The 18,753-nt window shown below is 46.5% G+C and overlaps 1 protein-coding gene across 1 annotated transcript in view; it reads right to left on the minus strand.

The window, feature by feature from the left end:
- Positions 1 to 18,753, minus strand: part of LOC137438154 (A disintegrin and metalloproteinase with thrombospondin motifs 9) — a 247,825-nt gene that overhangs the window by 46,203 nt on the left and 182,869 nt on the right. The window contains exon 30 of the mRNA XM_078766532.1: positions 18,091 to 18,261. Coding sequence (XP_078622658.1) covers positions 18,091 to 18,261 — 171 coding nt within the window. The remainder of the gene's footprint in view (positions 1 to 18,090; positions 18,262 to 18,753) is intronic.

Below are 18,753 nucleotides of genomic sequence, written 5' to 3' on the forward strand. Positions count from 1 at the left end.
TCCGTCATCTCTTCAATTTTAATTCCCAGCACTGCTTTGTCTTTGTTCCCCTCGACGACCGCTGGCTTTAATAAAATTCCCTCTACCTCATCGGTCGCCGGCTTTTCCAAACCCCGTGTCGCGATTTCTACCCCCGTCATTGTACCCGTGCTTTCCTCCGCTTCGCTCAATCAGCGCTTCTCGACCCGCGTTACCTCCTCGTGCACCCCTGGGACCCTCTCGCCCACCATGCGATCCATGGTCTCCCCACATTTTTGCATGCGGTCACCCATTCTGTTGGTTATTGCTTCAATTTGGTTTCCCAATCGCTCACTGTTAGCCCTCCTTTCGTCCCTCATTGCCCCCAATTGCTCACTCTGAGCCTCCATCCGGTTCCCCATTTGTCCCATACTGCTTTTCAAACCTCTAATTTGGTCTCCCAATTGCTCACTATTCTTTTCCATAAGGGCCTTCATTTGCATCATAAAAAGGTTCAAATCCACCGGTGGCGCTGCTACGGTCGCGGGCGCGGTCGCCGTGGCCATGTGCGAGGCGCCATTTTCCGCGCCCGTAACCTCGTGCGCGAGAGCGCCATTTTGTGCGCCTGATACCCCCTCAACCACATCCTCCATATACATTTCCCCGAGGTCCTGGGTTACCCCTAACCCGTCTATCTCCCCCACCGACATCCGATCGCCTTGATTGTCCATGGCGCGATCTCAAAATTCGGGTTTTATAAAACAAAATTTCGGCAGCACGTAATTTTGACCAAAAATTTTTTTTCCTACACGTTTTTAAAATTTGGTTCGGGCCTCGAATCCCACTCCCAGACATCAATTGTTACAGACGCGGTTTAGATGTTATGATGGGCCGAGCGGATGGTCCACCGCGACCGTTACAGGATCCCCGATTGGCCTGACTCCCCCAACGTTGACCAGATCGCACCACAGATATTCAATCGGGAAACCACTAAAGCGACCGAATGCAAAGAGGAAAACGAAGGCAAAGAAAGGTTTGGAAATACTACTAAATTTATTTACTATTCATACACATAAGCAAAAAGACAGCAGTCACGTTTATTTACAAGCACATGAGACGCAGGTGACACAGTGAAAATACTAGCTTATACAGACTTATTGTTACTACCCAGGGACAAGACAAAGGACAGACTACGAGCACACTTACACGGGGAATGATGATGGGGATGGCAGGTGGGTGGCTGGTGGATGGCTGGCGGGATAGGGAGGTCCAACTAGTTCTGCAGCTGATCGACTCGTGGGCAGCCGCCGCTCCTTCGCGGCCCTGCTCCAAACTACCGTCCAGGCCTCACGCTGCTGTGGCTGCAGTTTCGGCGGCTCCAGCTGCAGCAAATGCAGTTTCAGTGGCTCGAGCTGCAGCAAGTGCAGTTTCGGTGGCTCGAGCTGCAGTGAGTGCAGTTTCGGTGGCTCGAGCTGCAGTTCAACCCTGGACTTCTTCTCGTCTCTCTGTCGTCAAAGCTCAACTCTCGTGGGGGCGTCTCTCATGGGTTCTATATAGCCCCACCCTTGAACCTTTGCGAACCTCCCCGATCGCTCTTCCTCCGCCCTCTCAGACCAAACCCCTCGTGCTCGGTTGGTTGTTCGGGGCTGGCTCACTCCTCCCCTCTATGACGAGGTGGAGACACGCCTTTCTTCCCCAACCCTGCCTCGTGGTCAATGGCGGATGAAGGGAAAACCGCCCAACATGCAGTTGGCAATGCAAATTGCAATTGACGAAAAGGGGGGAATGGAAGTGTTGGGAGTGGGAATGAAGGGAATCTATCTCTTTCACTGGTGCAATGGAGTACTTCAATTAAAGGGAGACACAGCCTTACCCTAAAACACAGAATAAGATATAACTATCGAACAGGGGTATTCTATTATTGGCTGACGTGTATGCTTGTGGACTAATTATGGGATGCCCTTTGACCTTTACACAGCTCCGGAGGCAGGGGGCGCAGAATAACAATAATAATAACTAGAACGGGCACTCGGTAGAGCGCATACCTTCGCCGCAGCTACTGTTCTGTACTTGGCATGGGAGTGTAGGGAACAGAACAGTGAACATTTGACCTTTTCGTGACCTTGACCTTGACCTTTGACCCGATTGCTCCCAAAATCTAATCAAATGTGTCCCGTATAATAACCAATCATCCCACCAAATTTCATGCAATTCGGTTGAATACTTTTTGAGTTATGCGAATAACATACACACACACACACACACACACACACACACACACAGACATACAAATAAATACACAGCGATCAAAACATAACCTTCCGCTTTTGCGAAGGTAATAATAATAAAGCACATAATCAAAAAAATATATTAACAGTCCTCATATCCGCAACAATATATTGTTGTGGTTTTGGAATAAGGGTTAAATACCCCCTCGTAGGTAGACGCACCACAACATGAAGCCTCGCTATAGTTCAGTTATTTCTTAGTGAATGTAAGCATAGTCCTTTCCTGTATTTAGTTTTCCTGTGTCCTTTTAGTTTTAGTAGTCCTTTCCTGTGTTTAGTTTTGCGTTGGTTTGGCCAGTGAGCTTAGGTGTTCTTTTGGCGATAGCATGCCACGTGGCAGGCCTGAACAAGTCTACCGAGGCCGAAGGGAGGCGCTGCAGGAGGAGTGGTCGGTAAGCACGAGCTGCCAATCAGGGCTCGAGGGGAGTGGCTAACCACGACGACCAGAGGCGGGGTTTGGAACATTCGAGTCGAGCCGGGGCGGAGCCATAAAACCCTGCTCCGAGCCCCCCACCTCAAATTCCCAGTGAGTTGGGATGAGTACGAGTTGAGTTGAGTTCCCGGTGAGTTGGGATGAGTACGAGTTGAGTTGAGTTCCCGGTGAGTTGAGATGAGTATGAGAACAGTTGAGGAGAGAGACGGGAGATGAGTCAGAGTCATGTGCTGAGTTACAGTTCCCTGTGAGACGAGTTACAGTTCCCCGTGAGAGTGAGTTGGGTTGAGCTTGAGAACGCGAGTGGAGCTGCAGAACGAGCAAATTGAATTGCCTATTGAACACGAACTTTCCCCGTGCCCTGCGCTCTGTGCTGTATTAATCACGCACTCGAGAGGACGACCCGTGCCGGGCCACAGACGCGCGATCTCCTCCTGCCTGCCTTCGCCTGGATATGTGCCCCAAACATTGGAGGGCCACGCCGGGCGAGCTGCCCCGGGGTGACCGACGGCGAAGCGCGCTTGGCGCGCGAACTTCTTCTCCTCCATTTCCCCATGTGAGTGAGTGGGCCCTGTGTCTGGGTTTTAGTTAACATTGTTAAGCTTCTGCCCTGTGTCCCCCTTTCCTTCGTTCTCAATCATTGTACAGTGTAAATAAATCGTGCTCTTCCTCTGATTTGATCATCCTGTCCCTTCCATCAATTGGCTTCACATGGTACAAATAGAACCTCTCGAATCGGGTTCCATAAAATTAACACCACGAGTCATGTGATACGCATACCGCTCGGGCGTACTCGATTAAGCGTGGCTTGTGCGAGGTTCGATCCCCGCTTTCATGGCACGATCCCTTTAACCGTGTGCGAGGTTCGATCCCTTTAACCGTGGGTTAAAGGTACGTGCGAATTTGTCCCGATACCCTTTTTCATGTTTGCCCGGAAGTGGCGATACGGCCTCGCGGACCCGAAGGCCCAGGGGGAAAAAGGGGTTTAAACCCCCCCCCCCCCCTTTGTAACGGGAACGGGCTTCGGGAGATCCGCAACAATATATATATATATATATATATATATATATATATATATATATACTAGCAGAAGTACCCGGCATTGCCGGGCGGGGGAGGGGAGGGGAACGGGGGGAGAGCGAGCCCCTTGGTAAAGCGAGCGATTTTTTTTTTCATAGCGTTCATAGCGTTTCATAGCGATTTTTTTTTTCATAGCGTCATAGCGTCACAGCGATTTTTTTTTTCATAGCGTCATAGCGTCATCGCGTCATAGCGTCATAGCGATTTTTTTTTCATAGCGTCATAGCGTTCATAGCGTCATAGCGTTCATAGCGTCATAGCGATTTTTTTTTTCATCGCGTCATAGCGTCATATCGTTCATAGCGTTCATAGCGTTTCATAGCGTCATAGCGTCATAGCGTTCATAGTGTCGTAGTGATTTTTTTTTTCATAGCGTCATAGCGTTCATAGCGTTCATAGCGTCATAGCGATTTTTTTTTTCATAGCGTCATAGCGTCATAACGTTCATAGCGTCATCACGTGATCGCTCTGAGCGAATCAGCGCCCACCTGCTCTGATTCCGTTGATTCCGTGCGCTGAAATGCGCTGAGGTAAATATGAATAAAAAATATGGATCGTCAAATATTTTGAGTTCGGCCATGTTCGTCCCAGGCTCAATGGCCATGTCTATGTCAAATATCAAGCACGTACGCCTCTCCGTTTAGGAGTCTATCGGTAACATTACACACACACACACACACACACACACACACACACACACACACACACACACACACACACAAACTGTGTTTTATATATATATTATATATATATATATATATATATATATATATATATATATATATATATACATATATAGACATATATATATATATCTATCTATAATTCCAGCAATACTATATAAAAGAAATGTCTGTCTGTGTGTGTGTGTGTTTTTGTGTCGCCATTTTTCTCAGAGTTGGCTGAACGGATCTTCGTCAAACTTTCAGAAGTTCATCAGTGAGTGCCTGGGAGTGTTTTAGGCCAAAAAAAAAAATTTATGGGAAAAAAAAGATCGTTTTTTTAAAGTTTATTTTAAAATAATCGCTCGATAGTGCCTAAGCCTTTTAAAATTATATAACAGTTATATACAAGTACACATTCGCATAAATAAATACAAAACAATCACCACACATTTGAATACAAATAAATCAAACAATTCAGGAAGTGTACGAATTTGGTAGTATGGCTTCTTCTTCTTCCTGATAGGCATCACACTTCACTCAGAAACGTGATGAACGCCACATTCACCCACCAGCATATATATGAACCCCCTTCCTCTCTGGCCTCCCCCCCCACCCCTCCCCTTCTCTGCCCCCCCTTCCCCCTCCCCGCTTCCCTTTCCCCCTCTCCTTCCCCCTTTACCTCCCCTCCCTCCTCTCCCCCTTCCCCCACCCCCTTGCCCCCTCCCCATCCCCTCTCCCACCCTTCTCCCCCCTCTCCCCTCCCCTCCCCCTCCCCCACCCAGCAACGCCGGGTACTTCTGCTGGTCTACTATATAAGAGAGATGTCTGTCTGTGTGAGTGTGTGTCTGTCTGTGTCGCCATTTTTCTCAGAGATGGCTGAACGGATCTTCGTCAAACTTTCAGAGGTTCATCAGTGACTGCCCGGGAGTGTTTTATGCCCCAAAAAATTATATATTATGAAAAAAAAAATATTGTTTTTTTGGAGTTAAAAAAAAAATCGCTCGATAGTGCCGAAGCCTTTTAAAATTAATGACAGTTATATACAAGTACACATTCGCATAAATAAATACAAAACAATTACCAGACATTTGAATACAAATAAATCAAACTATTCCGGAAGTGTACGAAGTTGGTAGTACGGCTTCTTCTTCCTGATCGGCATCACACTTAATTCAGAAACGTGATCAACGCCACATTCACCCACCAGCATATATATGAACCCTCTTCCTCTCCTGCCTACCCCCTCCCAAACCCCTTCCCCTCCCCCCCTCCTTCCCCCCCTGCTCTGCCTCCTCCCCCCTCCCCCACCCGGCAACGCTGGGTACTTCTGCTAGTATACATATATATATCTATATATATAAAACACAGTTTGTGTGTGTGTGTGTAATGTTACCGATAGACTCCTAAACGGAGAGGCTCATGTGCTTGATATTTGGCACAGACATGGCCATTGAGCCTGGGAAGAACATGGCCTACCTAAAAATATTTGACGAGATCCATATTTTTTATTCATATTTACCTCAGCGCATTTCAGCGAGGAATATGATACACGGAATCTGAGCCGGTGGCAGAGCAGCACGCTGATTCGCTCAGAGCGATCACGTGATGTTCCATCCTTGCTGCCATAATCTCACAGTTATGCGTTCGCACGTAATTCAGAGCGAAAAGCGATTGCGTTTTTTCACATTTCAGCGAGGAACATTGCCATTCACACCACATCGTTTTTTTTTCTTTCATCTTTAGATCCATATTTTTTTTCAGCGAGGAATATTATACACGGAATCTGAGCCGGTGGCAGAGCAGCGCGCTGAATCGCTCAGAGCGATCACGTGATTCCATCCTTGCCGCCATAAATTCACAGTTACGCGTTCGCACGTAATTCAGAGCGAAAAGCGATTGCGTTTTTTCACATTTCAGCGAGGAACATTGCCATTCACACCACATAGGTTTTTTTTTCTTTCATCTTTAGATCCATATTTTTTGCCATAACGTAGCACATTATGGCTCGCTCGAGCTCGAGTTAGCCAATCACCTGGGAGCATGAGGCCACGTTGGCCACGTCCACGACACGACGCAGAGTTGCAATCTTGCGTTTGCATCGTTTGTTACCACGTGTAAACGTAAAAGTGAAAAAAATTGAATTTGTCTACGAGTGAGTGACTGGAAGACTGACTGTGATAAAGGCAATGGCACCGAAGAAACGAAATTTGTCGCGTTCAACCTCCCGAGCAAGGAAAATCGCTGATCGGAGACTCCATGAAACCGATGAAGATACTTTTCACCATCGACAAGCCAATCAAGAACGTGTCTCCAGATTCAGACAGCAAGAGACAGAAGATGAGACAGAGGCACGTCTAAACGCCAATCAACAACGTCTGGCGAGGGCCAGACAACGAGAGACAGAAGATCCAGAAGAAGACAGAAGAAGAACAGAACAAAGAAGGCAAACAGATGTCAGACAGAAGACAGAAGTCAGAGACAGAAGGCATCTCCTCTATGGTCAAAAGTGACGAAGTTGAAACTCAGCACAAACATGCGTGTCACCCTTCATGGAGATGTAGCCGCAGGCGCCTTTTCAGCGAAGCTGTTACAGATCGGAAACGGAGATTTGGAGACGTGCCCTGAAGATGGACTGGACATCGTATGGACATCGTACGTATCTCGTGCCGCGCGCGGCCACGCGGCCTAGTTGTTGAAGCTTCCGACCTGGAGGCTTGGTTTCTCTCTGGGCATCCAAAGTGGTTATTTTTTCATTCGTGTGTTTGTCAAATTTCAACTCGTTACTTTATCGTCCATGCTTTATTGTTTGTTTATAGTTAGTTTTGGTTTGAATTTCCTGTAACTCGTAATTAATTAATCCTGTTCTGCACCTCGTGTGCGGCCTTGTACCCCTGTCGGTGTTTGTTAACTTAAGTCCCCTACATCGTGTTTTGCTTGGCTCTCAGTTTTTCCCTTCTACACCGAACGTAATACTCTCTGTCTAACGTTTTAAATCCCCACCCCACCCCACCCCACCCCACCCCCCCCCCCCCCCAAAAAAAACAAAAAAACATTTATTTTTCCTTTCTCCACGTGTGCCGTTGTCTCATCCTGTACTTTCTGTCCAGGTGTATCGCGGTGCTTTTCGCCCCGCCCCCATTATCTCCTTGCCATCCACCTTTTGCCCTGTTCACGTGACTCGTGGTGGTCCCTCTCGGCCCTCCCCCCGTTGGTATTTTGTGCATATAAGATTGTTCACGGTTCTGTTTAAATATTATTTTAAATATGTTTAACCTTTCCCCTTCAGTGGTTTATTCAGTGGTATATTACAACACGCTGTTTTTCTTCCTATTTAAAAGGCTTTTCTCAATTTCCTCTCCAACTCATTCCACGTCAAAAAAAAGAAATTCAATATCTTATACGTCTCCCTCACTACATGGTCTAAATTCACATTCATTCCATCCCTCCTCCATCGTTCTGAATCGGATTGCTAACTTGAAAATCACAACAAACCCAATTTGTTATCAATGTTCGTCTTTCATTAATCATCCACTTTCTAAACTCCCCTCTTGCCCCTCCCCTCCAAATCCCCCCCCCCTTGCACCTACACTCCTAAACTCCCCCCTTTCCCCTCCACTCTTAAACTCCCCCCTTGCCCCTCCACTCCTGAACTCCCCCCCTGCCCTTCCCCTCCTAAAGTCCCCCCTTGCCCCTCCCCCCCAAATCCCCCCCTTGCCCCTCCACTCCTGAACTCCCCCCTTGCCCTTCCCCTCATAAACTCCTCCCTTGCCCCTCCCCTCCAAATCCCCCCCCTTGCCCCTACACTCCTAAACTCCCCCCTTGCCCCTCCACTACTAGACTCCCCCCTTGCCCCTCCCCTCCTAAACTCCCCCCTTGCCCCTCCCCTCCTAAACTCCCGCCTCACTCCTCCCCTTCAAAACTCCCCCCCAACTCCTCCCATTCAAATCTCCCCCCATACCATTCCTCTCAAATTCTCCCTCCTCCCCCCTCCTCAAAGTTGCCTCCTCCCCACCTCGTCTCCCTTCTATCTCATGCCTCCACCCCCCCCCCCAACCTTCTACTGTCCCATGCCCCCCCTCAAACAACCCCTCACTCTGCCTCATCCCTTCACCACCAAACCTTTCATCCTCCTCATCCTTCCTTTTCTTGGAACTCTTCTGTAATCTCTGACACACTATCAACTGCTCTCCCTACCTCCCCCTCTCATCCTTCATCTTACCCTACTCCTCCCCTCCCCTGTCCTGTACCCGATGCTCCCCCTCTCTCTTCTTTAACGGTATGGACCTCAAACATCCGGGGCCTTCGCTCAAACCTGACTGATCTCTCCATACAGGTTGCTTCTGACAATCCAGACTTGATCTGCTTAACAGAGACTTTCCTCCTTCAAGATGTCTCTGATTCCTCAATATCTCTTCCTGGTTACTCCCTCTTCCGGTATGATAGACCTGAGCCTCGTCCTGGTGGTGGGGTGGCTATCTTTATCAAAAACTCTCTTCCTCATTCTCCTTGCACTGCCCTCTCTCCTCCTCACCCCCAGGAGTACCTCTGGCTACGGCTTCCTCTCCGCTCCCACCTTTTGTTCATATGTGTTCTGTACCGTCCCCCAAACAGTGATGACTCAATTTACATTTCACTCTCTGACAACATGGACCAACTTCTATCCACTCATCCCAACTCTCTCTTCCTTATATGTGGTGACTTCAACTCTCATCATGCCACCTGGTTGGGTGTGGGTTCCTCTCTCACCAGTCATGGAACCTCAGCAAAGGACTTCTGTGACTCACTGGGATTGACACAATCTGTCAATTTCCCGACCCGGATCTCAGCCAATGGAGTTTCTTCTCTTCTAGACTTGGTTATGACAAACTTCCCTGCTAATGTCTGCTGCTCTTCTTCTGCTCCAATCGGTTCTTCTGATCATGTGCTTGTCAAAGTGGACATCTCTCTGGCCATTCTCAGAGAGCCTCCTCAGCGTCGAAGAGTCTGGCATTTCACTCAGGCCGACTGGGACGAGCTTCAAGCAGCCACCAATCGTCTGGATTGGTCTCCCATCTCCACTGCCTCTGACATCAATTCTTCCTGGGAATTCTTCCAAAGCAAACTGATCTCTCTCATGCACAGATTTATCCCATCTCGTCTTCAGTTGTCTTACACTTCCTCCCGTCCATGGTACACCGAATCTTGTGGTGAGGCAGTTGCCCTGAAACAACTTGCCTTTGCCTCTTGGAAGGCTAATCCAACTGAAGGCAATCTCAGTTCCTTCCACCAAGCTCGGAACAAGTGTGTGTCTACCCTCAGGAGTGCCAGGAAGCACTATCTCTCCTCACTCAAGAACGAACTCTCAAACCTGTCTCCTTCCTCCAAATCCTGGTGGCGTCTGGTCAAATCAGTTTCTGGTGTTTGTTCCCCCTCCATCCCCTCCCTTACCTCAAATGGCCACACAGTTGACATCGCACGTGACAAAGCCGAATGCCTCAACTCTGTGTTTGCCTCAAAATCTTTAGTCCCAAACCCATCTCTCTCTGTTCCCACCTTTCCCAGTCGAACCCAACTGCTCCTGGACTCTGTCCTTCTCTCCTGACAAGGTGGAGGAGTTTTTGTCTAACCTCGACTCTGATTCTGCAACTGGACCAGACGGCATCAGCCCACGGGTCCTAAAATCCTGCTCTGCCACTCTATCTCACCCTCTCTCTGTTCTTTTCACCCTATCATTTGCTCAAGGTCATCTGCCAGCATCCTGGAAATCAGCAAACATTACCGCTTTACACAAAAAAGGTGCAAAAACAGATCCTTTTAACTACAGACCAATCAGCCTGCTCCCAATTATCAGCAAAGTCATGGAATCCATCATTGCTTCGGATATGAAATCTTTCCTCTTCTCCAATGGCTTGATCTCTGATCATCAATTTGGATTCAGACCAGGTCACTCTACTCTGGACATGCTGCTTCTCCTGTCTCAACAATGGATGGAGGTCCTCAATGCCAAACAGGAAATCAGAGCTGTCTCCCTCGACATATCACGTGCCTTCGATACGGTCTGGCACCCAGCTCTGCTCACCAAACTCTACTCCTATGGTATCCATGGAAATCTCCATGCATGGCTTGCGGACTTCCTCTCTGGTCGTAGTCAACGTGTGGCCCTGAATGGATTTCTCTCATCTCCCCTTCCTGTTCAGGCTGGAGTTCCCCAAGGCAGTGTGCTGGGCCCTGTGCTTTTTCTGGTCTTTATCAATGATCTCTCCGACTCTCTGGAAAATCCTCTCTATCTCTTTGCTGATGACTCCACTCACTGCCGCTCCATTCCTCTTCCCTCAGATCGGCAGTCTGCAGCCTCCTCACTCTCTGAAGACCTGGACAAAATCACAGACTGGTCAAACAAGTGGAACATGTCTTTCAATCCTGACAAATCTCACACTCTTACTATGTCTCTCCGAAAAGATCGACTGGACAACCCTCCCATCTACTTTCTCAACAATCCTCTCCAAGAAGTTCTGTCGCTCAAGCTTTTGGGTCTCACTATCTGCCATGATCTTTCTTGGGAAAACCACATTTCCAAGCTGGCCTGCAAAGCCAGTCGCCGACTGGGCATCCTCCGTCGTGCGAAGTCCTTCCTAGGCACACCTGAGCTCCTCACCACATACAAGGCTTTCATCCGCAGCTCAATGGAATACTGTTCTCCCCTATGGGCTGGTGCTCCTGCCTCACACCTGGCTCGGCTTCACGCTGTTGAATCCAAAGCTTTCAGAATCATTGGAATCTCCCGCGATGAAGCTATCTCTGAGGGCCTTTCACTCACTCACCGCAGGCAGGTAGGTGGTCTTTCTGTCTTCTACCGACTCCTCTCCGGCCTTGCTCCCCCAGCTCTCTCTGTGCTCTGTCCCCCAAATATTCCTGCAGGTCGCACAAGATCTGCCAGCAAGCCTCTGATGGTTAAACTGCCAAAATCTCGGCTCTCTGCTCACCTTCACTCCTTCATTCCTCTTTTCTCCCGCCTCTGGAACAAACTCCCACACTCCCTTCAATCCCACTCCTCCCTCCAGGTCTTTAAAACAGCTGTTCACCACCATCTCTTTTCTTCCCCCATCCAAAACCTTGATCTTTTCTACCCCCACTAATTCACCCCAGATCCACCTTGTTTGTAATTCAAACTTCTTTCCTAGAAGTCCTGGCAGTGTCCATATGTTTTATGCCTCTCCCACCCCCTTTCCCATGCCTCCCCCCCAAAGCCCTCTCCCTCCCACAGATCTCTCGATGTCTCCATGTCTCTCGGTTCCTGCTCTCAAATGTTGTGTTTGTGTCCTTCCCCCTCTCTCCCCATCTTGTCTACCGCTCCCGATGCTTTTTGTTTTATGTGTCGGTTTGTCGGTTATGTGTCGGTTTGTCGGTTTGTCTTTCTGTGTGATAAATGTTCGCTCCTTCACGAGCCTCGATCTTGTATACAAAAAAAAACAAAAAAAAAAAACAAACAAAAAAAACAATGTCACCACGGCTGACGAACTCAAGGCGAACGTCTTCCCCAACATCCCCGCCAACTACCGAAATCACTCCTGGCTCTGTGAAAGGGCAATTCTAGCCCCAAAGAACGATGCAGTGGACAAAATCAATTTGGATCTTCGGCAGACTATTCCTGGGGATCTAAGAACTTATCGATCTGTCGACTCAATCCAAAACGACCACGAGACTGTCCATTACCTGGTAGAGTTCTTCAATTCGCTACAGCCTCCGGGTGTGCCTCCCCACATACTCCATCTAAAGGTGCTCCAATCATGCTCCTGAGAAATATCGATCCTCCAAAACTGTGCAACGGCACACGACTGGCTATCAAAAAGTTGATGCCTCACGTAATTGAGGCCAACATACTTACGGGAAACTATAGCGGGGAACAGGTCTTCATTCCGAGGATACCAATCATACCATCTGATCTGCCATTCGAGTTCAAAAGGCTCCAATTCCCCGTACGGCTCAGCTTTGCCATGACCATCAACAAGGCGCAAGGACAATCTCTCAAGGTGGTCGGACTGATACTTGATTCCCCCGTGCTTCTCCCATGGCCAACTATACGTAGGATGTAGTCGGGTAGGACAAGAGAACAATCTATACATCCTATCCGAACAAGGAAAGACAAAGAACATTGTTTACAAGGAAGCACTGCGTAATTAACTACGTGTCTGGTGTGTTGTGATGATTGTGAGAATATCGATTCTGATTCTGATTCTGATCTGATTTTTATGTGTATTTATGTGTATTTTATGTGATTTTATGTATTTATGTGTATTAAAAAAAACACTCAAAAAAAGGCACAAAGGAAAATAGTTAATTACTCCGACACATTTAGCTGCGGTGATTGAAAAATCACCGGACAATTGTTACTGTTTTGATGCTTTTTACTGCTGTTTTGATGCTTTTACATTGCTGTTTTGATGCTTTTTCACTGCTGTTCTGATGCTTTTTCACTGCTGTTTTGATGCTTTTTCGCAGCTGTTCTGATGCTTTTTTGCCGTTTTTTTAAATATAAAAATCTCATTTCAAAAAAAAAAAATCCAAAAAAATCTCACAATGATGGCATAATTCACAGAAAACGTTGAAGCAACCGCGTAATATTGCGGTGATGTTTAACTGAGTGAGAATAGTTCTAAATTTTAAAAACTTTCATCTGATATTTGTGATTTATTTCAAACAAACTGTATTTCCGATCTACACGGCCATGTATTCCTATTAACGTTATGTAAAGTACATAAATTGTGTGGATTACATCATTTGTGGATGTGATCAATATTGCCAGTAACCATCTATATCCCTCCCCTCCCCTCCCCCTCCCTCTACCCCTCCCTTTCCCCCCTACCCCTTCCTTTCCCCCCTACCCCTTCCCCCTCCCCCTCCCCTCGCCCCTCCCCCTCCCTTTCCCCCTCCAGCCTGCCCTCTCTCCTTCCCCCCTCCCCCTCCCCCTCCCCTCCCCCCAGTTCCCCTCCCCTCCCCCTCCCCTCCCCCGCCCGGCAATGCCGGGTACTTCTGTTCATATATATATATATATATATATATATATATATATATATATATATATATATATATATATATATATATATATATCTATCTTTTGTTGTTGTTCTTAAAGATTGAAGGCGCTTCCAACCACAAAGTAAAACTAGATTTACTCCGCAAATTTAAGCAAGTAAGCAAGATATATTTGAGCAAGTAAACCAATAAACTAAGAGGTTTTTTGGCCAGAGGAAGTCTGCTGTGAAGCAGATGAAACGTCGCCAACTATAACTACATCCTGTCACATTTAGCATGATCATTGTCATTTTTTTCATTTGTAATGAGTAATGACCACCCCACAATAGTCCCCTTGACCTAAAACCCATTAACTCTGACCCTCCCTGTCAAAACCACGTTTCCTCACCCCTCTCCCCACATGCTCCCTGACCCCTGACCTCCATCCCCACCATGACACACTCACATACGATTCCTCACATTTCATATCAACTCTCGCCTCATATCCCTTCTTTCTCTTTGGATCCGGCAAAAGGTTAAAGCTGAAACATCAGCTTCTTCTTCTTTCCACAGCGGTTAGCATATACATCAATAAACGCTTTGTTGATTTCATCTATTATATGTAAGAAATAGATTGGCACTTATGCCTAGATTGGGAAGTTAAAGTTGTCCACAAGCTTTCATCACCTTTATACTGGATAAATCCCTGTGCCTATTATATATTATTCTTTTTGTGATTTTAGGCTCGTGACGGAGCTCGTAGATGAATTAAGTGTAAGAAAAGGACATCAGGAAACATCATTGTACTTTCACATAAATTCCAAGGATATTAGTGGAGAATGGACAAACTGAACATTGTATTTTGGATCTGAGCATGGGAAACTAGCATCATGACACATAATATATTAGATGGAAGCAAAAAACAAGAGATTACAATAACTTAAAGTTGATCAAAGACAGTTATCAAAACCTTGTAGACCTTATTAACTAATTCTTGCCTATCACCAAGCAGGTGTGTATCATCAGTTGAAGATCTACAGAACCTCCATCCTACCTTGAAAAATACATCAACCAAACTAATACATCAGACAAACGAACACATCCACCAAACCAACACATCCGCCAAACCAACACATCCGCTAAACTAACACATCCGCCAAACCAACACAAACACGAAACAAACACATCCGCCAAACTAACACATCCGCCAAACCAACACATCCACCAAACCGAATCATCCACCAAACCAACACATCCGCTAAACCAAATCATCCACCAAACCAACACATCCGCCAAACCAAATAATACACCAAACCAACACATCCGCCAAACCAATACATCCGCCAAAACAACACATCTGCCAAACTAAAACATCCGCCAAACCAACACATCCGCCAAACCAACACATGCACCAAACCAACACATCTGCCAAACCAACACAAACGCGAAACTAACACATCCGCCAAACCAACACATCCGCCAAACTAACACATGCACCAAACTAACACATCCGCCAAACCAACACATCCGCCAAACTAACACATGCACCAAACCAACACATCCGCCAAACTAACACATATGCCAAACCAACACATCCGCCAAACCAACATCAACCAAACCGAATCATCCACCAAACCAACACACCCGCCAAACCAATACAGCCACCAAACCAACACATCCGCCAAACTAACACATCCGCCAAACCAACACATCCGCCAAACCAACATCCACCAAACCGAATCATCCACCAAGCCAACACACCCGCCAAACCAACACATCCACCAAATCAATGCATCTGCCAAACTAATACATCAGACAAACTAACACATTCGCCAAACAAACACAAACGCGAAACTAACACATCCGCCAAGCCAACACATGCACCAAACCAACAAATCCACCAAACCAACACAAACGCGAAACTAACACATCTGTCAAACTAACACATCCGCCAAACTAACACAAACGCGAAACAAACACATCCGCCAAACTAACACATCCGCCAAACCAACATATCAACCAAACCGAATCATCCACCAAACCAACACATCTGCCAAACCAAATCATCCACCAAACCAACACATCCGCCAAACCAAATAATACACCAAACCAACACATCTGCCAAACCAATACATCCACCAAAACAACACATCTGCCAAACAAATACATCAGACAAACTAACACATTCGCCAAACAAACACAAACGCGAAACTAACACATCCACCAAACCAACACATCCACCAAACCGAATCATCCACCAAACCAACACATCCGCCAAACCAACACATCCGGCGAACCAAGACATCCACTAAACTAACACATCCGCCCAACCAACACATTCACAAAACCAAAACTTCCACCAAAACAAAATATCTGCCAAACTAAAACATCCGACAAACCAACACATGCACCAAACCAACACATCTGCCAAACCAACACAAACGCGAAACAAACTCATCTGCCAAACCAACACCCCCGCCAAACCAACACATCCACCAAACCAATACATCTGCGAAAACAACACATCCGCCAAACCAACACATCCGCCAAACCAACACATTCGCCAAACCAACACATCCACCAAACCAATACATCCGCGAAAACAACACATCTGCCAAACCAATACAGCCGCCAAACCAACAGATCCGCCAAACCAACACATCCGCCAAACCAACACATCCGCCAAACCAACACATCCGCCAAACCAACAAGCCCGCCAAACCAACACATCCCCCAAACCAACACATTCGCCAAACCAACACATCCGCCAAACCAACACATCCGCCAAACCAACACATGCCCCAAACCAACACATCTGCCAAACCAACACGCCCGCCAAACCAACACATTCGCCAAACCAACACCTCCGCCAAACCAACACATCCACCAAACCAATACATCCGCGAAAACAACACATCTGCCAAACCAATACAGCCGCCAAACCAATACATCCACCAAAACAATACATCTGCCAAACGAATACATCAGACAAACCAACACATCCCCCAAACCAACACATCCACCAAACCAATACATCCGCGAAAACAACACATCTGCCAAACCAACACATCCCCCAAACCAACACATCCGTCAAACCAACACATGCGATAAACCAACACATCCGCCAAACCAACACTTGCACCAAACCAACACATCTGCCAAACCAACACAAACGCGAAACTAACGCATCCGCCAAACTAACACATCCGCCAAACTAACACATCCGCCAAACCAACACATCCGCCAAACCAACACATCCGCCAAACCAATACATCCGCCAAAACAACACATCCGCCAAACCAACACATCCGCCAAAACAACACATCTGCCAAACCAATACATCCGGCAAATCAACACATGCACCAAACCAACACATCCGCCAAACCAACACATCCGCCAAACCAACACATCCGCCAAACCAACACATCCGCCAAACCAACACAACCGGCAAACCAAGACATCCACTAAACTAATACATCCGCCAAACCAACACATTCGCAAAACCAAAACATCCACCAAAACAATACATTGTGGCGGACACAAGCAAGAGGACACGAATTCAACGCACCAGCAGGTGGCGCGAACGTCCAGGCGGGGAACTGGAGGGCATGCCCCGCCTATCGACCGATCGGCCACGCCCGGGGACTAGGCGTGGCCCCGGCACATATATGCGGGCTCCAAGCTCGAGCCCGCCCAGTGCTACAGTTTGAGCTTTCTTAATAAAGACTCTTTTGGTTATCAAATGCGTTGTGGCCTACCTCTTTGGCAAGCAAGTTGTGTGCGTAGCACCACACTTCAACATCTGCCAAACTAAAACATCCGACAAACCATCGAGGGGTTCGAGGGTCAAAGCAACCCCAAGGAAATTCCATGAACAACCAACTGAAGGTTAGGTTTTTTTCTTGGATAGGAAAAAGCTGAATATCATCTGAATGTCTGATCTTGGTAAATAGTCAGGTTCACTATGTTTTTTCGTTCAAAATTTTGGTAGATTAGCAAAACTATACATTTTTGGAATATTCAGAGCATGAGGAATCCAAAAATTAATGTTTACATTTGCGTAAACACCTTTGCGAAAATGACACTCAGGACAGTGATGAAGATCTGTAAAAGCATATTCCTGAATGGTATAGACCTCGTAGATCCTGTGTATAGGACTTATAGTTCAATCTGATACTACCTATAACTTCCTATAACAACCTATAACTTCAAAGGACTTGCAATATCATGTATTATGTAATACAGTTATATCACAAATATAAAGACAATGGTTTTCAATTACCTTTGTTTGTTGCTTTTCTATAATCCTGAGCACTATTTTGAGGCCTTTATTGGATTCCTTGACCCAGAAAACATAGGATTAGCATATTTAATGAAGTCTCTAGGTTGACTAGAAGCCGAGATCGCGCAAAATATGTATTTTATGGCGGCCATTTTCAAAATCCAAAATGGCGGCCATGCAGGTGTCTGTGCAAATGCCAACATTGATCTTCAGATTCTCCATGCTCTGAAGATTCCAAAAATGTACAGGTTTGCTAATCCCAAAATTTTGAAAGAAATTATATTTGTTAACATCGTGAACCTGACTAAAAGGAGGTTTAAACACAACTTTGTGCTATAATAGATCTAATGTTTGACTCTGAATGTAATTAAATAAATGATCATTCCTCCTTACCTGTGACCAGTCTCCAGTGATCCAGATATTTTGACATGGTGGGAGGGTGCAGCTTTCTTGTGTGTGTGGTGTCGCAAGGCCATAGCAATGATCTACGGTCACCTCCTGCTGATTCGTGTCTGCGCAGGTGACACTGCGCTTCCGTATTCCAGTCCCACAGCTCTGATTGCACTGCAATTACAATAAATTACCATATATACTGCAATTATGATAAATTACAATACTGTATCTATCTATAATTCCAGCAATCTCTGTGTGTGTGTGTCTGTGTCTGTGTGTCTGTGTGTCTGTGTGTGTGTTTGTTTGTTTGTCTGTGACCGCTGTTTCTCGACAACCACGGGTCCGATATACTTTAAACTTGCCAGGTATATTGCTGGGGACCCGAGGATGTGCCTTTTCAAGGTTTCATATTAATCGGAGAAGTAGTTACCGAGCTATGTCCAAAAAACGATTCAACCAATCAGAGAGCAGCGAGCTATCACGTGTGCCGAACGTGGCGAACAGACTCTGCCTCGGACGGCACATTTGAGAGCGTATTCATTTATTTCCCGTCGGCAAACTATGTTGGTGCTATGTTGGCGTTAAACTATGTTTTAAAACTAATTAAAACTAATTTGCGATTCTTTCGCTTTGCGATGCGATTTGCGATTGCGTTAAACTCGC

Source organism: Myxine glutinosa, chromosome 12 (assembly GCF_964187855.1).
Source record: "Myxine glutinosa chromosome 12, kmMyxGlut1.1, whole genome shotgun sequence".
NCBI classification, from domain to species: Eukaryota; Metazoa; Chordata; class Myxini; order Myxiniformes; family Myxinidae; genus Myxine; species Myxine glutinosa.